The 21,215-nt window shown below is 34.5% G+C and overlaps 1 protein-coding gene across 5 annotated transcripts in view; it reads right to left on the minus strand.

Annotated features, from left to right (window-relative positions):
• The window catches only part of PPP4R3B (protein phosphatase 4 regulatory subunit 3B), a 66,996-nt gene that overhangs the window by 25,966 nt on the left and 19,815 nt on the right, over nt 1-21,215 (minus strand). For 2 of the 5 annotated variants that reach the window (XM_043603412.1, XM_043603413.1), the window contains exons 4-7: nt 19,108-19,731; nt 12,489-12,566; nt 11,091-11,207; nt 9,572-9,688 (exon numbers count right to left, since the gene is read on the minus strand). In XM_043603412.1, coding sequence (XP_043459347.1) covers nt 9,572-9,688; nt 11,091-11,207; nt 12,489-12,566; nt 19,108-19,731 — 936 coding nt within the window. The remainder of the gene's footprint in view (nt 1-9,571; nt 9,689-11,090; nt 11,208-12,488; nt 12,567-19,107; nt 19,732-21,215) is intronic. The other 3 variants (XM_043603415.1, XM_043603414.1, XM_043603416.1) reach the window with 2 other exon arrangements.

Below are 21,215 nucleotides of genomic sequence, written 5' to 3' on the forward strand. Positions count from 1 at the left end.
AAAACTTGACACACACACAAATCATAAATGATGAATTTAAGTTACATCTAAATGAAACCACAGTGGCAAGAAAGACTTCTTATGGTATAGCTCATACACTGAAATGTCATTTTAAAATAGTCTTCAAACTTTCTGCTCTTCTCTCTTACATGCAATGTCTCACAAATCCTGCTTCCATCAATATCAATGCCAAACTCTGAGTCACATAATTTAGTGACTTGTGGAGGTGAAAAAAGCCAATTTATGTATTTCATAGAGAAACAGATGGCTACAGAGAACTATAGCCCTTTTAGGAGATAAGAAAAGAACTGCCTTTCTCAAAGGCCTGTAAGACCTCCCTGCTAGAGACAGGTATATGCACCACTGAATGCTATCTTCAGAATGTTTTAAGATACTGAAACTTCACCTAGGAAGGGCACAGAGGTCAGTAGATAAATTGCAATCTCTAGGTTTAAAGATTATGCTTGGTGTAAGATCTTCAGAATCCATAAGAAGCAAATAGTTTGGAAGCCTACTAAATAGTTGAGGAAGCTTAACTGTCAAGAAAGCTTTAAAATAAAGAACAGTCCATGACTGTTCAATCTCTTAAGACCACCACTGGGCCAGAGAACTCATACCAACAGAAAGTAAGCTATGAAGATTATACAGATGCTTGGAAGAAAGGCATCCTCTACTGCCCATCCCAGATGTAGCCACAGCTGATCATGTCCTGAGAGAAGAAAGGCTTTGGAAGAAAACAGGCAAGGGAGATTTTTCAGAGACAGCTGGTTTGGTTAAGAAGTCTGAGCTATTGATATTCTTATTCAACAAATAACTGATGGACCAATGCATCACAGTTGTGAATGAACGACTGCTGTATGTATGTTCTCCCTTTTCCAAACAAAAGCAGTTTAGTTTTGATGTTGGGGGCGATAAATTATCTTTTTGTTTATAGGTCACTGAAACACTAGGAGCCTTATCTGGACCTGAAGGACCATGTAATACCCAAATACTCTGGATGTGGCACTGGATACAAAAGTGAATGGAAACTTGATTTGTCTCCCTTGAGGGAAGGGTGGATGAGGAAAGAAAAATGTATATAAATGTTAGGTAGGTATAGAGGTAGACTGCAGTTGATACTAGGAGATGCCAACTTAGTCTCTATTCTCTTTGTTTTGTTATCAGAGCCCAAATTTTGTTCAGAGAGGCAATGTACTTAGCTAAAACACTATTTCCCAGCATCCTTCATTGCTAAGGATAATTCACTTTTGGCCAAAGAAATCCAAGTAGAATTGCTAAGTGGAACCTCCAGGAAAGTGCTTTAAAATGAAACACAAAAGCTATCTAGCCTTCTCCATTACTCTGCCCTCTGCTTTCATATTCTTCTTGCCTGGAGGTGGAATAGTAATCTTACAACCTCAAAGTAACAGACATTAAAACCAGAAAATGAGAATGACCGGCTCAGAAGATGAAAGTGATTGGGCATAACGAGATGGGGATCTAAGGGCATCTTGGAGTTGCTTCTCAACTTATTGTGACATTAACAAAATAAAACCTTTATTAAGTAAAACTATTTTAAGTTGGGTTTTCTTTTTTTGTATGATGAAAACACATTTAACATAATATCTACTCTCTTGGCAAAATTTTAAGTATATAATATTCTTAATTATAGGTACTATGCTGTGCAGTAGGTCTCTGGGACTTACTCATCCTGTATAAATTCTATACCCTTTGATTAATACCTTCCACATCCACTGGTAAGCACCATTATACTCTCTGATTCAAGTTTATTTTTTATTCCTCATACAAGGTGTATCATGTATTTTTCCTTCTGTGTCTGGCTTATTTCACTTGGCAAAGTGTTCACTGGGGTTCATCGAAGTTGTCAAAAATGGCAGGATTTCTTGTTTTTGTTAAAACTGAATAATGTTCAACTGTACATGTATAACAAGTTTTCTTTATCCATTCATCTGCAGATGGACACTTTGGTTGCTTACATATCTTGATTATTGTGAATAGTGCTGCACTGAACATGGGAGTGCAGGTATCTCTTCAAGATCTTTTGGATTTATATACAGAAGCAAGATTGCTAGATCATATAGTAGTCTACTTTAATTTTTAGAGGAACTTCCATACTGTTTTCTGATGGCAGCACCAATATATCCTCATCATCAGTATACAAGAGGGTCCTTTCTCCATATCCTTGTGAAGACTTTTTATCTTTTTATTTTTTGGTAACAGCCATTCTAAAAGATGTATGTGTACTTTGGAGAAATATCTATTCAGCTCTTTTGCCTGTTTTCAAACTGGGTTGATTTTTTCCCTACTGAATTGCTGGAATTCCTTACATATTCTGAATATTAACATCTCACCAGCAATTGCAAACAAATTCTACACTTTTACTCCCAATCCACATACTATGAAATTGACATCAGAATCTATTTTTCCATATTGTGTAGCTATTAAAAATAGATATAAACTATAAATACGGTTATTCTTAATATTTTGTCTTTTACCTTTTATACTAGGGTTAAAACTGATTTATATAACACCAATAGAGTATTACTTATTCTGTATTAATCTACATATTTACCTTCACCAGTGATATTTACACTTTCATATGCTTTCTTGTAGTTGTTTAGTGTTCTTTCTTTCATTTCAACTCCTTTTAGGGGCATCTGGGTGGCTCAATCAGTTAACCACTCAACTCTTGATTTCGGCTCAGGTCACGATCTCACAGTTTGTGAGATCAAGCCCCATGTCAAGCTTTGACCTGATAGCACGGACCCTGCTTGGGATTCTCTTCTCTCTCCATCTCTCCCCACCCCCCACTGGTTGTGTGCATGTGCACTCTCTCTCTCAAATAAACAAAAACTGGGGGAAAAAAAAAGAACTCTCTGTAGCATGTCTTGTAAGGCAGGTCTAGTAATGCCAGGTAAAGTATTCTCAGCAGTTTTTTCTTTCAGCACTTTGAATATATCACCTTACTTTCTCCTGACTTCCATGGTTTTTGCTGAGAAATTTGCTGAGACTTAGGGAGTTTCCTCGTATGTGATTAGAGGTGTTTTTTTGTCTTGCTGCTCCATCACTTTTGACAGTTCTATAGTAACGTGCCTTCGTGAAGACTTCTTTGGGTTGAATCTATTTGAGGACATATAAACTTCATGCACCTGGATGACTGTATCTCTCCCCTGACTTGATGGTATTAGCCATTATTTCTTTAAATATGCTTTCTGCCTTTCTTTTCTCCTTTGAGGTTCCCGTAATGTGTATACTGTTTTTCTCTATAGTGTCCCACAATTGATACAAGTTTCCTCCACTATTTTTCATTCTTTTTTCTTTTGGTTCTCTGACTGGATAATTTAAAATGGCTTATCTTTGAGTTGTATGATTTTTGTTATCTGCTTGAGTTGGCTGCTGAAACTGTTTATTACTTTTTTTCAGTTTAGTCAATGTATTATTCTTCAGCTGTACAATTTCTTTTGCTTTTTTTATAGTTTGTGTCTTTGCTAAACTCTCATTTTGTTCATGTACTGTCTTCCTGATTTCATTTAGTTTTCTGTGTACTCTTACAGCTCACTGAACTTCTTTATGACAATTATTTTGAATTATTTGTCAGGCAGTTCACAGTTTTCCATTATTCATAACTTTTTTTTTGTTTCTTTGGTGGTATCAAGTTTCTCTAATCGCTGTAATCTTGCACTAATGTCTGCCCATCTAAAGAAGTAGTTATTTCTTTCAGTCTTTGCAGACTGGCTTTGGCAGGGAAAGTTCTTCACTAGTCAGCCTAGCCAGAGATTTTGGCTGGGTCAGCTGATGGAGTTCATTACTCGGGTAATGGACCAGTTACTGACATCTGTGTGGTGATGTTGAGAGCCCCTGCTCCTTTTCTTTGTTCTTAGCTATTGTGGGGTGATTCTTCAGTAATCTGGGTAGGACATGAAAGAAATGACCTTCATGGGTAATGTTCTGAAAGGCTGGGGATGTCAGACTCTCACTCACTTTGCTCTCCCTTTCCCCAGAGAGACCCAGAGGATCTCTTCTGGTGCTGTGCTATGCTGAGAAGTGACAGTGGTAAAGTGAAACAGTTCTTACTCTTTGCAATGCATCTTTTCTAATTTCCGTGCTCCACTAAAATGCTACAACCTTTAACTTGGACTCTGGAAGTCTCATGGAGGCATTCTTATCTGTTAATGGTTGTTAAACTGTTTTCTGTTGTGGGGATGAGACCTGGAACTTCCTATTCTGTCATCTTGCTGATGCCATTCCTGGTTTTTCTGATATATGAAGCCAAAGCCATTTTTAAGTAATACATTGATTCCTTATCCTCCTCTTCTGTTACAGGTCTCAACATTTCCATCATCACAGAAACTAGAGAGTACTCTTTAAAATGATTATTACAGTTTCATTGTTAAAGAAAAGGAAAAAAACAATCACACTTAGACAAAAAAAAAAAAAAAGATGCAGAGGAGAAAATGGCAAAACATGGGAATTTCTCACAATCAAGAATACTAATTGCCACATACAATGAAAAGTCTTAAAACAAGTTGGCTTCTGAATCCTTGTGTCAGATGTGTTTATTTTTTAATGCTACCATGTGCCACTTTAATGAAACAAAAATAATTTATTAAAGAAAACACAGAAGAGACATGAATCCACAAACTTTCCAATTCTGTGATAAGGGCCAGACTTTTGCACTAAAATTTGCTCTGAAAATAAAAACAAAACCATACTTCTGCTTTTGGTCAAGATGGAGTGATAGGAACTAAATTTTTGTCTTTTACCTGGAACAACAACAAAAAGCTGGACAAAATATATGAAGCTACAAGTGGTAATACATCAGCCAGTGAAAGACACTGAGAGACAGGGAAAAAAAAGCCTTATGATACAGGTTAGGTTCTATTATTATTATTTTATTATATTACCGGATTCTGCCAAACTAAGTAAAAATCAATTTCTATAATATTAGAATTAACCACAGATTTAGAGATTCTGTCTCACAGAGCAGTATAGAACAGCTAGACAGTCTTATTCCAGAGGTATACCCATCTCAGTAAACAATTAAAATTAGTCTACTGCAGTGCATGACTGGATCCACTCAAAAGTAACAGTATCTTTCAGAAACAATGAACAAATAGCTCCTAGGCAAAAGAATGAATGGTTGAACATTCATCAATTAACTAGAAGTATTACCAACATTGTAAGTTGTCTGTAAGGCATGTTTCATTTCTTAATACAATAGAGCAAGCCCTGGTGAACAGAAGGAATAGCTGAATCAAAGGACCCAGTCTAACTGGGGTATAGCCAATAAGTAGCTATCTAAGTGACCTTATTAACTCTCCCTTATTAACTTTCCCACCAAGGCCCATTATTTCTCCAAACGGAGAACAAAGGGAACAGAAAATCACTGTAAGCTGGATGACTCTTTCAAAATTTAGTGTCTAGCCAGCTAGAGTTGAATTGTCTAGTTTCTGTTTGCTAGAGTTCTTTACTGGCATTAAAATACTGTGAGTACAAATCCATTTTTCCTAAACCTGCTTCTCCAACAATGGCATTTATTAGGCTAGGAAAAAACAAAAAACAAAAAACTCATGCTCAAACAAGTGCAGCAAAATAATGAAGATGTAAAACAAAACAAAACAAAAACAAAAACAAAAAAAACTACTGGAAAATTCCTTCTTCAAAATCTAAATGATGACCTGATGCGCAAATAAACCATCATATAGTAACTCCAGTGAATATGTATCAATCTTGGAGCACCAAAATCTATTCAAGAGAACACCGTCTTAAATTTATAGATACACATTTTTTTTAATCTGCTCCCCCTTAAACTTATAGTTTTAATTAAGAGGGCCCAGTGACTCCCTCCCCATTAAAACCTGCTTATTCCTATGGTCTTTTTTTCTTTTCTTTTCTTTTTTATTTTTACTTCTTTTTACATTGCCATAGAAGCTTCTGCATTTGTAACCTTCAATTCAAAGTCAGCCTTTAAATGCCACCATCATTGACCTACAATATTCTAAGAAAGGGGTGTAAGTCAGGGGTTGGCAAACTACAAAACTACTTTGCTCGTTGCCTACTTTGTAAATAAATTTTTACAGTAAAACATTTACTAGAATACAGCTACACTATTCGTTTTCAAACCATCTACAGGCAGTTCATACTACAACGGCAAGGCTGAGTCTGCAACAGAGCCCATAAGGCCCACCAAGTCACATTTATGTTTTGGCCTTTTAAGAAAATTTTGCTATCCTTCACCTAAATAGCAACATTTAAGTAAATTTAACCAAGGTTTCAGGGAGATTTTTTCAAGGTTTTAATAATTTCTAAATCAAAGTTTTAGAGAAATGATATCCTCATTGGTTTCATTACCACACTTCAACCTCACACTATTCTTAGAAGCACATACTAGTTTTTAAAGTATGATATTGAAATACATTTTATAATCCACGGTATTAGACAGTCACTATCAGCCAAGTAGCAACCACGACAAAGTCAAATAAATATTTTCCACTAGCACTCTCTGGTAAGATAAAAAAATATTAGCATCCATGAATCTTAGATTCCATGAATATAGTAAACAAGAAAAAAAGAATGACAGGAGTGGGAACATTATTCTGAAGTAGAATAAAAATAACTGATGGATACTGTGGAAACATTTTTTTTAAATGTGAATGTAAGAATTATTAGAAAAAAATGCATGTGAAATTTGTTCTGCAACTTGAAGGCCTGCAAGTATTAGAGAAATAATACTTCTTTTAATCCATTCTGACATGTTAGAAGAATGCAAAAATAGCTCTTCAAATTCTACAGAACTAAATGGTCCAACTCCTTAAGTCTGTGCAATGGCGTAACAGTCTGAACAAAAATACCCGTAAGTTCAGTTTTTAAATTTGAGGGTATTTCTTGATGGGATGCACTGAAGGAAACATTATTTTTGCACCATTCCTGTCACAAATAAATAACCTAACTCGAATTGTGAGGAAACATTAGATAAACCCAAATTGCTGAATACTGGAGCAGAAAGTTTTCATTTTTGTCTTGGCTAAGATAAACATTTTGGGATAATGACAAAATCTGAATTAGGACTGCAGTTAGATATACCACCGTAAAAATATTAACTTCTTGATTTTGAACATTATAAACATTATTATAGATAGACACTGAAGTAGGGGTAAAAAGGCATTGTGTCATCATTTCTGTACCTTATTCTTCAATGGTTTAGAACGAAAAATAATTATGTTTGTATGTAAATGTGTACATATAAACATAAGCAAGGAAAGAATATGATAAAGCAAATTAGAGATAAAATATTAACAACTGGGGAACCTGGATGAAGTGTATATAGGAGTTCTTCATACTATTAATTGTGAATTAATACAGAATTTTAAATTTTCTGTAAATTTAAAATTATTTCAAAATAAAAAGTTAAAAAATGGATGCAATTTTAAGAAACATGATTATGTTCAATATAAAATATTGAACAGTTGGGACGCCTGGGTGGATCAGTTGGTTAAGTGTCCGACTTTGGCTCAGGTCATGATCTCACGGCTTGTGAGTTGAAGCCCCATGTCGGGCTCTGTGCTGATATCTCAGAGCCTGGAGCCTCTTCAGCTTCTATGTCTTTCTCTCTCTCTCTGACCCTCCCCTGCTCACACTGTCTCTCAAAAATAAATAAACATTAAAAAAATAATAATAAAATATTGAACAGTTAATTCTAAGATTAGTTTATGTATTTTTAATTTTATTAAGGCAAATTATATCTCCCAGAATTATTTTAAAGTAAATTCCTTATATATAATTATTTCAGTATAAATCTTTACAAGATAAGGACTCTTAAGAAGAAAAAAAAAACTCAATGCTATTATCATACCTAAAAAAATGAACAATATGAATATATTCCTAAGTGAGAAATACAATGCAAATACCTGCCAAAATAAGTGGTTGAATAATAGCTGGATTACTTACCCAGTCATATCCTAAAATAAGTTTTACTAAATGTTTCGGAGGGCATTAACATAAAAATATGTGAAATCTGTGGCAGAATAAAAAGACAGCAATTATCACTAAATCTATCCTTCTAGCTTAGAAATAATGACTATGGTAAAAAATGTTAATATTTCCTGTGTCTCAACACATATTTTAATATGTAATCCAAGTTCTAAAACCAAATCTGCTCCATAATACTGGAAAGAAAAGTTTGAATGCTGTGCATTTATTTTAAAAGGCCATCAAAATATCAACTGCCCACCAAATACACAGTTTAAGTCTTATCTTTTTAAAGGTTACCAGGAACCCAATGTAGAATTGTAGAATCCTCAATTTTGAAGGAAAAAAAAAAGAGAGAAATCTATCCTCTTTTGTGGGCTAACTAAACTATTTGGAGGCAACACATTTTTAAACTGTTTGTTAAACTGCTAGATCTCAGAAAATTTGGAGAAATGAAAGACCTTGAAGATTAGGATTCTATCAACATGAAAAACTGAGAAAGGGACTTTTCATAGTTAAAAATCAGTAAGTGCTTCTCTAAGTCTCATCCATCAATTAAATGTAAACAAGGAAGTATTTCTAAAGAAAACAAATAAAAACTTTCAGAGTAAAGAATTCTAAAAATTAGTTTATTATTCTCTTCGTCTGAAGAGATTTTATGATGGATGTCCTTAATCAATGCATATCACTGAGGATGCAGCAATTAAGAGTGTTAATTTCAGAGTTACTTTCTGTAAAGCTGGCACTAAGATACACATACCAATAATGAGATTATAAACTAATAAACTAGGTATCTGACTTTCTTTAAAGTCAGATTTAACACCTTTTGGGTTTAATAAAAAAAAAAAAACCTTAAAATATACTTAAAGATTTTTTCCTCTTTCTTCTACTGCCTAAAACTGTAGCATTAGCTCAAACTGATTCTAAAATAAAATGACTTTAAAAAGAAATAACTGGAAATATCTAACAAAGAATGTAAAAATCTAAGGAGAATTTAAAAGATTAAACACAAAACAGCAACTGTATTTTAATTCAAAAGTAACTCATGCAATGAGAAATCATACAATGGGAATCAAAATCTTCTTTAAGAAGGAACATAATTATACTCATTTTCTTCTTAATACTAAAATGTATTTGATATGAGAAAGACTACTTTAAATTATAGTTCTATGTTCATTTTGTTCTTAAACAGTTTAAAGGGAAAGTTTAAGTATTTCCATAGTGGGAAAACACATTGGTCTCATTATTAAACATTCATTCACATGGAAAAAAAAAAAAAGACACATTTAAACAAGGGAAAACAATTTGCTGGTTTTACCAGGTAAGTGTCTGAGCTAAGGGTTTGAAATTATACCTCATTAGCACTTGAACTTTTTTAAATAATTCGATTCTGTTGTAATATATTTATCTCAATACGAGTTTGAATACAGTTTGTAAAATAAATCAAATGCCACATATTCTGGGCTTGCTAATGTCACAAATCATCAGAAATCTACTATTTTGCTTCACTGAAGATTAAGACTGTAGTTAAACCTTTTCTCTCAATAGTATGCCAACACTACTCTACAGGTAATTCACATATAATCACAGCATTATTACTTACATCATCACTCTGCTGGGCTTCTTGCATTACAAATTCTCGGACCATAGATGGACTAAACTCTACTAGATAAGAAAATATATCTGTAGCTGCTGATCTAACTTGCAAATCATCCATGCCCTAATAAAAGGAAAATTAGGTTACTTAGAGACTGTTAACAAAAACTGTGCTGTGTTCCTTTTCTTTCCCAAATCTATACACACCAACTTTTTGGAATTAGACATTGTACTGGATTCAAAATGTATAATCTCTCCATCCTATACTTCCTTTTATTTTACAAATATAAAAAACTTTTAAGCAGCTCAATGATTAGTTTGTGCCAGTTTTTACCACCACGAAGATAAATATTCAGGGAATTTAAATGTAAGAATCAACATGGGATTATAAAGAAATACTTTACAAATACTGTACAGAAATTTTTTTCGATTTAAATATATGCAAAATGTGAATGATGTTACCTAGTTAAGACTCCATAACTTTCCAGAATCCATCTTTGGTCCTGGATTTATTTGCCAGTTACTCCTTAGTAACTGATTCTTTTATGACTCTCCTAATAGAGGATGCTTTTGAAAATACTGGGTATTTTCACTCTTTTTCCACAACTTAGTTTTCTAAGGTACTGATCCATAACATGAAGGATACATGACTCGTAAGTTACAAAATCTCCCAAGTGATTCTGAACACATTCCCTAACTTAGCAGTTCTCCAAGTGTTGTCCAGGGAATCCTGGTGAGGTGTCCAACACCCTTTTCAGGAACCACATGAAATTAAAAACTATTTTCATAATAATAAATAATCCTAGGGCATTATCAGCCCTTTTCACTCTCAGTATATCACAAGTATAGTGGGGTTTTCCAGAGGCTATAAGACATATGATATCACAACAAATTAAATGCAGAAGTTGCTATGAGAATCTAGCTGTCTTCTATTAAACCAAATGTTAAAGAGATTGCCAAAAAAAAAAAAAAAAAAAAAAAATGAAATGCCACTCTTCCACTAAAATTTTGTTCTGAAAAATTATTTTTATAAGTTATATTATTTATGTTTATCATTTTAAAATGAAATAATAAATATTTTTAATTTTTCATACAATACCAATGGATAAAAATCATAAACAGATATATATGAGGACCACTGCCCTAACCCATATTGCAGAATGAGCTGCCTTGGTCCAGTCTGCCCTTACTCTACTCTCACTGGTCTAAAAAGGAAAGACATTTTAAAAATTTCTATAAAACATACTTAATATTGCTACAAAAGAGATAATAGTCTTGAAAACACACGTGGGATTTTAATTCACTTGAAGCCATATTATATCCAAGTGCTTACATATTAATATTACAAATTCAAGTTAATAAAAATCTGAAGATGGAACACATTTGTAGTAATTCACTATCAAGTGAATCATGACCTAAACTATACAATTCAATATGCATTACTATAATAAATACTTTCACATATGTAATATAAAGGTACGAGAAATTCACAACTTCAAAAACATGAAAAGAAGTTGGATAATTACCATTACAATTTCAAGAGCAGGCAGAATCCCCAATTTTGCCAAAGTTTTGAAAAATGCATCCCTGTTTTGAGGTTGTAATGTCTGAGAAAATGCACAAAATTCCTTGAAAAAATTAACCTGCAATGTTAGAAAGTATAGTGAGAAGTTGACACACATAACAGCAAACTTGGGCTCACTTTAATGTGATATACCATAGCATGATATGCCCTTCTGAAGGACCTTGCCTCTTCAGGGTATCTTGGCCCCTCAAACCTGTAAAGAACATCTTAAAAACTAGCATCCCACTAACACTAAACTTTGCATTATTTCCACAAAATGAACGATGAACTCTCCAAGGCATACAGTGTACATGTTGTATGTGGAGTCTCAGAGAGTGAATACACATATAGTATTTTCAATTCATGATTCAGTTGTAAAAATGTCATGTAAGGTATGTATTTTGAATTAGAGCATGTATTTTTGTAGAAACATGCTATATAAAATAAATGGTAGCTGGGTTCTCAGCTCTCAAAAGTACAATTTCATTTATAAGAACTGGAAAGGACATTAAAAGATTCCCGAGTTTAAAGGCCTAATTTTATAAATGAGAAAACTGAGTAGGCTATTACCTACACCAAGATGACTTGGCTAATTTAAACCTGTAATCTCTCATTACTTTTTAAAACCCAAGTACCTGATTATAATGTTTAAAGAAAATGACAAACTGCTGGTAAGTAGCAATCATTATTCTCTTCCTCCAAAGCATGGTTCGTATCTCAGAAAATACATACATTCAAAAGAAAAAAACAATTCCAAGAACCAAATTACTTATCATTCATGTATTCAAGAAGTACTGTCCTTACCTTTTGTTTTGTTTTTTGAAAAGAGCCATTCTATAATGTATCTACAACCATAAAAATGTATGAGTTTGTAGTTGTGTCCTAACATAAACCCCATATCTAATTTGGGGATTTTTAAGCACATGAATTCCCTCACTGGAGGAAAAAAACACACATCAAAATACTTTAAGAAACTGGAAAATATACAAAACAATAAGTTTGAGAAACTTTGAGAGTAATCATTTTATAGAATAAATGTGTACTTTTCATCTTAATTATAAAAAATTCTCTCTTAACAAATTCAATATTAAAAGTTGTATTAGCCAAGAGTAAGTGCACTTCAAAGGTTTGAATTTAGGGGCGCCTGGGTGGCTCAGTTGGTTTAAGTGTCCAACTTTGGCTCAGGTCATGATCTAATCGGTCACAAGTTGGAGCCCTGCATCAAGCTCTGTGTTGATAGCACAGTGCCTGCTTAGGATTCTTACTCTCTCCCTCTCTGCCCCTCCCCCACTCACACTTTCTCTCTCAAAATAAACTTAAAAAAAAATAAAGGTTTGAATTTCAAGAATAAATCACTTACCAATTCACGCCGTTTATCATCATCTGTAGCCTCATCCGTTAATTGTGCAAAAACTTCCGACAGAAACTTCTCATCTTCCTACACGAGAAGAAATAATTACTATGAAATAATCTAACAAAAGTATAAAGTTATACTCACTTACATGATTTACACAAATTATAATAAAAGTAGCTGAAAACCTAATAGTTTCATCATAAACCTTAAAATTCCAGGGCATATTCATGTTATAGTTTTCAACCCTGATTATACCATTTATTATTAGTTATACATACACTAATACCTCATTTAACCAGAAACCTCAGCTATGAAGAATCCTTTGGAGACCAAAAATAACCAGTTGTTCTAGGTAATGCATGAAAACTCACTTATTTTAGTTTAGTTTAGTTTTTTAAAATATTTATTTATCTTTGAGAGACTGAGCACGAACAGGGGAGGGATAGAGAAAGAGGGGGATAGCACCCCATGTGGAGCTCAAACTCATGAACCATTAGATCATGATGTGAGGCAAAGTTGGATACTTAACCGACTGAGCCACCCAGGTGCCCCAAAACTCATGCATTTTAACTGAGAGACACTGTAGCTCCTTCTCAGGGTCTATTTATTTATTCTTAATTTAAATGTAATTCAAACAAGTTTGAAGAGTACATTGTCGGTCCACTGCAGATTAGAAAAATGAATTACAAATACGGCACAGGGACAACAGTAAAGGAGACAGAATTCTGGCAGCAGTAAGACTGGACTACAAAACCTTTTAAAACACAAGAACTCATGAAATATAATTTAGGGTTATTTGGGGTACAGGCTTATATTTTCTTGAGGTCCCCAAGGACACAGTGAAATGATAAAGCACTACAATAATTGCTTTTCACACTGATGACTCTGAGGTATTAAACGGCAGATATATGTTAATTTCTCTAAGCGCTGTTTACAAGGACAAACAAAAATACAGTATAGTACATACTGTATAATCTTATTTTTATTTTTTTTTATTTTTATTTTTTTTTAAATTTTTTTTTCAACGTTTATTTATTTTTGGAACAGAGAGAGACAGAGCATGAACGGGGGAGGGGCAGAGAGAGAGGGAGACACAGAATCGGGAACAGGCTCCAGGCTCTGAGCCATCAGCCCAGAGCCTGACGCGGGGCTTGAACTCACGGACCGCGAGATCGTGACCTGGCTGAAGTCGGACGCTTAACCGACTGCGCCACCCAGGCGCCCCTGTATAATCTTATTTTTAATATAAATTTGTGTCTAAAGTCTAAAAGGGAGAAACATTAGAAGGTTAATTGTGATTATCTTTTGGTGATGGATTATGAGCAATTTTTTTGCTTATCTTTATTTTCTAGTTTTCCACAATAAGAGTGGACTATTAAATTACTAAGGAAAAAAATGACATGAATATTGAAATCCACTTTCTGGAGATCCATCAAGATCTGCTAAAAAATATTGTGTTTTTAAATTTCACTTATTTTTAAAATTCACTTTTATGAAATACAATTTGTATTAACTTTAATTAAAGTAGCATGTTCTTAGAATTTTTGACTTAGTGGTTGACAAAAAAATCAAATTATAACATGTTAAGGATGTACCTTAAATACCTGCCTTTTTGCTTGGATTATCTGTGAAGCAGTTTCAATCTCTTAAATAAGTTTAAAAAAAATAAGATAAAGCATATATAAAAAATGAAGACTACTAGATACAATCACAGAAGATGTAACATACTCTCCCACTAACCATCCATCAGTGTTACTTAAAGAATACTGAGAGACAGGGGCGCCTGGGTGGCGCAGTCAGTTAAGCGTCCGACTTCAGCCAGGTCACGATCTCGCGGTCTGTGAGTTCAAGCCCCGCGTCAGGCTCTGGGCTGATGGCTCAGAGCCTGGAGCCTGTTTCCGATTCTGTGTCTCCCTCTCTCTCTGCCCCTCCCCCGTTCATGCTCTGTCTCTCTCTGTCCCAAAAAAATAAATAAACGTTGAAAAAAAAAAAAAAAAAAAGAAGAAGAAGAATACTGAGAGACAAACCCATTCATTAGTCTGACTCAGAATGGTGTTTGTTTTGTTCTCTATTTTGCTGACTTCTAGACCTTATATACTATGGCCTGACTCATCTATTTCTGAGAGAATTCAACTGCATATGCAATCTTATACTTATCCCTCAAATCACTTTTTCTAAATACTTTTTATCTCAATATTTTAGGTTTTGGTGAATACACATTTACCTCCACTTAAACCTTTTATAATTTTTTTTCTTCTTGCATCTTTCTCAGATTAAATCCTCCTTTCTTCTCTAAGGATCTTTAACTTTTTAAAGAATATTTTCATAGGAAAATAGTTCCATTTCTTTGAAAAATGCAATTTCTTACATGATTCATTATTTGTGTGCTGAAAGCTAGAACTGCATAATGTATTATGGAGGGAATTTCAAGTATTACCGTCTGCTAGGAGAATGTTTTCTAATTCCTGGTATATATATTTTTTCTGATTTCTAATCTTATTCTTGTAATACTCTACAAAAGCACTCTGTTCAGTGCACTAGTAAAAAAGCAATTAATTGACAGCTTAAAGTGCTTCATAAATATAACTGTAATGTCTCCCCCTAAATACCTGGTTCTCCAATTAAACTAGTCTCTTTAGATCACTTCAGTTCTTTTTCATAAAGGCCTTTGTTTAAAAAAAATTTTTTTTAAGTTTATTTTTAGAGAGAGAGAGCAAGCAGGATAGGGGCAGAAAGAGAGGGAGAGAGAGAATCCCAAGCAGGCTCTGCACTGTGTGGAGCCCAAAGCAGGGCTCAAACCCACGAACCATGAGATCATGATCTGAGCAGAAACCAAGAGTCTGAAGTTTAACCGAATGATCTACCCAGGCACCCCGAAAAGCCTTTGTAACTATTTTCAGTCAAATTGTGTGTGGCTGTCTTTTTGAATTACACAACAAAACCTTATGGGGAAAAAGGGGGCCTTTTTTAAAAAAGTGAATCAAACTTTTCTTTGAATTAAACAGGCATGCGCTCAAAACTCCCAAATCCCGGGGGCACCTGGCTGGCTCAGCTGGTAGAGTATGCAACTCTTAATCCTGGGGTCGTGAGTTTGAGCCCACATTGGGTGTAGAGTTTACTTTAAAAAACAAAAAACCCAAACCCAGAACCCATCCACCATTACTAGACTCATGTAAAGACAGAAAGTTGGAATTAGATCAAACTTTAAGAGATTACAGAGATTGCCTAGTCCAATTTTAAATTTCAAAAGACTGATGCCCAAAGAGTGGACATTATCTAAAGGGCTGGTGACAGAGATGGATTTAGAATCCAGGTCACGGGGGCACCCAGATGGCTCAGTCAGTTAAGCGGCCAACTTAGGCTCAGGTCATGATCTCACAACCTGTGAGTCTGAGCCCAGTGTCGGGCTCTGTGCTGACAGCTCACAGCCTGGAGCCTGCTTCGGATTCTGTGTCCCCCGCTCTCTGCCCCTTGCCCACTAGTGCTGTTTCTCAAAAATAAATAAACATTTAAAAAAAATTATTAGAATCCAGGTCACCTGTACAATCTGGCTTTTGTTACTCTCACCATGTAAAATAGACTACAGGACAGATTTCTAACTAGTTCAAAGTAATGAAACAAACCAAAGTAAAACACACACACAAACTAGACTACGCCAAATCTAGTAAGATAAAATGTAGTATGTTAAATTCTTACATGAATCCAAAAACTTCTGAAACAAAATGAAGAACCGAATTATTGTAAATTTTTCCTTAAAGGCATGAAGAGATTTTACCCTATCTCCTTAGTAAGTGGGATGAAAGTTTACAAATTTCTTTTTTAGTAAGCTGAAATCCACAAAATATGTTAAACAAGAAATAAAACCACTGATTTTACAGGGTTTGTGTTCAGCTCAACTCTTACTTATGGAATAGTGGAGATAACATGTAATGTATTAAAATGTCAACATTTGAGATACCTATCCTCAATCTTCTAGTGAAGGAAGTTAAAACTTCTTGTTTTGAAAAGGACTTTAATCTGTAGCTGTGTGAAGATAACCTCACTTTATTGGTTTTAGGGATTTAATTCATAAAAAACATTTTTAAGTATAAATTTCAATTCTGGGCACACGGGATTTTGATATGCAATTAGCTAGAAAATTCAGGTTAACTAAACTATTATGGCCTAAGCAAGCTTTAGAGAATCTCAACATGTATTAAAGTACATACCAGGAGCCAGTGACCACAGTAAGTGCTTTCATATAATTTCTCAGTTAATTACCCTAATTTAGGCTAGGAGTTATGTTATGTACCTTTGCGCTAACTCATTTTGGTCCAGATAGATACAATCTTTACATCTGCACTTGCTTATGTAACTCATACAACAGTAGGCCAATACTCATTTAAGAAGCTATAGATACGTATCCTAGTTAGCTAGAAGGGTATCTGGCAACATCTAATACTTAGCCAAAAAATTTCTACATGGAAACCTCAGAGTTGGGCTTTAGGAAATGAGCCTTTAGAGGTCACTCACCATAATCATAATTCTTTTCTTTTCACATACTGTTGAGAACAGAAAACAGAATTCAGCATCACTGCTGAAATGAAGAGATAACTAAGTGCTAAACCTTAGATATGTAACAGGTAGTTCACAGTATCTACTTCATAAATGTATCTCACGGACCAGAAATGAGTAAGACTTTCTTTTCTTAAAGCTATGCTTGATTTATATAATTATAGCCTTTACAAATAGATCTATGAGAAAATATATAAACTGACATAAAGAGTTCAAATACTTACAGATTAGTTTGCATAATTTTTAAGCATATAAAGCATTTATGATTTATTATTATGGATTTGGAACCCCTTCTGATGTCAAAGCAGTCATTTGAAAGCTTCTGCACTTAAGCTTCTGTCACTGAGTTCTTTTCTTTACATCAGCTATATTTACTGTAGGTCTATTTCCAAACTCCTGAGACTGTAACTGTTTTTCTGTCAGCAAGTGAAATGGCACCCTGAATTGTATAGTACAAACGGTTTTAAAAAGCAGGTCTCATGTATAACAAATGGAACCCGATGCATAAGTCTATTTTCCCTTATACTTATTATTGTGGAATAAGGAAAACTGCTAGGTGAAAGCATGATCTAAAGAAGTAAACCCTATACAAAAACTAAAATAACAACAGAAAGATGAATGATGACTGTTAACATCATAAAACGGAATCTCACAACTAAGAGCTAAGTACTAAGTCAGAAACTCTCAACTGTTTGTCTCTGGATCTCTTAAACTCTTAAACCTTATGGAGTACCCCAGAGAGTTTTATTATGTGGATTATGTTTGGCAATACTGACAACAAAAACGGAGACATTTAAAAACATTTACTAATTTGTTTTAAAAATAAGATATAAGTTTATGTAAATATATTTATGAAAAATTTTATAAATTTAGAAAAAAGAGTGGCTCTGTTTTACATTTTTGCAAATCTCTGTAATGTTTGGCTTAATAGAAGAAAACTACATTCTCACATCTTCTTTGACATTCAATCTGTTGCAATATAATATTTTGAAGTACGAGAAGAAAATACAGCCTCGCAGTGACAAGAAGTTGGAAAAGGAAAAACCCCAAAGAACTCTGAAAGGGCTTTAGGAGCCCCTAGAACACACTTGAGAACCACTACTACACTATGTATATAGAAGCTGCTCAAGAAACTTATTCAGTGATATGGACATAACAAAGACAGTTATGCAGGAAACTGTGGGTATAGTATACTACCACAAGTAAAGGAAAATCTTCAAATTCCTCCTTATTACACTGTTAGCGTATAAAGGATTAACATACTAAACATGGTATAAACTATTTTACAACTCAAGGAGACAGATTAAAACCAACCTCACACAGCAAATAATCTAGTTATCATTTCCTGAAAATTAACAAATGTTAATTTAGATGTGCTGACTACACATTTGAATTATTTGGAAAACTTTAAGCACACACATTCATATGTACTATCCCCCCAATAATAACTAGATCTCACAAAATGGACTAAAAATAATCTTAGAAACAGCTGCTTTGGTTTGGGATGATAAAAAAGTTCTGGAAATGGACAATGGTGATGGTTGCATAACACTGAGAAGGTACTAAATGCTATGAATTGTATACATAAAAAAAGATTAAAATGATGAATATTTTGTCATATATATTTTACAATTTTCTAAATGCATGCAAAAATGAAGTTAAAAAAATTTACATGATAGGACACTTAAAAATTTAAAAGGTCACATTATGAAAGGATTCTTTCCTTTGGGGCACCTAGGTGGCTCAGTTGGTTAATTAAGCATCCAACTCTTGATTTTGGCTCAGGTTGTGATCACATGGTTTGTGAGACTGAGCCCCACGACAGGCTCTGTGATGACAGTGCAGAGCCTGCTTGGGATATTCTCTCTCTCTGCCCCTCCCTCCACTAGTAAACGCACTCCCTCTCAAAATAAAAAATACTTAAAAAAAAAAAAATGAGATAAAGGTCTATTTTCTATGCTCAATAGTACATTTAAAGTAAACAAAAGAAAACTTTCAAAAAGGAAAAACACGAGCTTTAACTATTAAGGAGAATACCTAAAATAATATAAGAACACTTTCGTTTACTTACCTGCAACATGCTGACTATCTCAACTTTGTTGAAGAAAATAAAAGATGTAAGAGTAGAAAGAAAATTCTCTTCAAAAACGGATGGTGTAGGCAAAATGATGTCCTGAATGTACTGTACCCTGTAAGTCTGATGTATTTTTTGCCTTAATTCAGAGTCTGTTATTGGTATAACTTCCTTAAACTTTGCAGTTTTGGTCAAGAATTCTCTATGCCTTTTTGGCTGAGCCAAAGCAGGGTCATATTCAAGGCATCCCACGACATCCATGATACACTCATCAGAAAACATTACTTCAAACAATGTTGCCTTATTTAGGAATAAGATTCCTCTAATAATTTCATACAAATGATGTAAGCCTTCAGTGTTTTCTAGGTTCTCACAAGCTTGGAACAGCTGCAGTAGTTTTTTAATATAGCCTTCGTTTTCCAAGGCCAGAGCCAGCTTTTCCCTACGGATAGGTGAGGAGAGAACTGAGGTAACTAAGTCAGCAATCTCTTCAAGTTTATTGAGTTCACATGTGGGCAGGTCAATCAGATGACTGGTTTCAGGCATTTCTTCAAATCGTTCTTCTTCTGATTCATCAATGAGGTCCTGTGTGACTTCCACTGATGGATCCTTACCTTGAACCTAAAAACATCCAAGTACAGCTGGTTACCTTAAAATACAAAAGAATTCAAAATTTTGGAAATCAAATCACTGACCACTGGATTTAAGTAAAAAATACCTTGCAAAGAAACATTATTAGCCACATAATCAGTGTTAATTAAAAATTAAGTCCACGGGTACGTGGGTGGCTCAATTGGTTAAGTGTCCAACTTCGGCCCAGGTCATGATCTCATGGTCCATAAGTTTGAGTCCGCATCGAGTTCTAGCAGACAGCTGAGCCTGGAGCCTGCTTCGGATTCTGGTCTCCCTCTCTGCCCCTTCCCTGCTTGCCCACTCTCTCTCTCTCTCTTTCAAAAATAAACATTATAAAAAAAAAAAAAAAAAAGAAAGAAAGAAAGTGAAGTCTAGAGGGGGAAAACACACCCAGTTTAGAGTCAATTATTGGAAGAGTCTCAATTTCACCTCTAAATTTCCCAACTTATAACTTGAGGTTAATTAACTCTGACCCCTGACAATATATTTCAGCTAATATTACACTGATTTATTTGAGGTTATGTAATAACCATGTGCAGTTTAATAACTTCCCTACATCTACTAATTTTGAATTCTGCTGAAGGCTAACTCTTCTGTGGGGCCCCCAAATTAGGGACGGCTCTTAATGCACCATCCCATTGGCCTGACAAAACACTATTAAGTTTAAACCAAACTAAAACCCAACTTCTTGGATACTCAAGAGTGAGAAGATTTCCTCATATTACTTTTGAAATTCACTTTTGAAAAAATACTTGCTTTTGCTAAGAGTCTGAAATTGTTTTAAAAAACAAAGAATACTGGGGCACTTGAGTGGCTCAGTCAGTTAAGCATCCTACTTCAGCTCAGGTCATGATCTCACAGCTTGTGGGTTCGAGTCCCACAACTGGCTCTGTGCTGACAGCTCAGAGCCTGGAGCCTGCTTTGGATTCTGTGTCTCCCTCTCTCTCTGCTCCTTCCCTGCTTGCACTCTGTCTCTCTCAAAATTAAATAAACATAAAAAAAAAATAATAAAAAAATTTTAAAAATTAAAAACAAAGATTTTTTTTTTTAAATTGGCATTTATTTAACATCTGTGATAAAAGCCTCCAAGTTCTAGTATCTAGAGAACACAATGAATAAACAACTGTTTTATGATTCAGGTTGATAGCTCAAGAAAAGCATGACAAACTTGGGACAAGTTTCCTATAATGACACCTTTAAAAAAAAATTTTTGTTTTTAATGTTTTATTTTATTTTATTTTATTTTTTTTCAACGTTTATTTATTTTTGGGGACAGAGAGAGACAGAGCATGAACGGGCGAGGGCCAGAGAGAGAGGGAGACACAGAATGGAAACAGGCTCCAGGCTCTGAGCTATCAGCCCAGAGCCCGACGCGGGGCTCGAACTCACGGACCGCGAGATCGTGACCTGGCTGATGTCGGACGCTTAACCGACTGCGCCACCCAGGCGCCCCTTAATGTTTTATTTTTGAG

This window comes from Prionailurus bengalensis, chromosome A3 (assembly GCF_016509475.1).
Source record: "Prionailurus bengalensis isolate Pbe53 chromosome A3, Fcat_Pben_1.1_paternal_pri, whole genome shotgun sequence".
Taxonomy (NCBI): domain Eukaryota; kingdom Metazoa; phylum Chordata; class Mammalia; order Carnivora; family Felidae; genus Prionailurus; species Prionailurus bengalensis.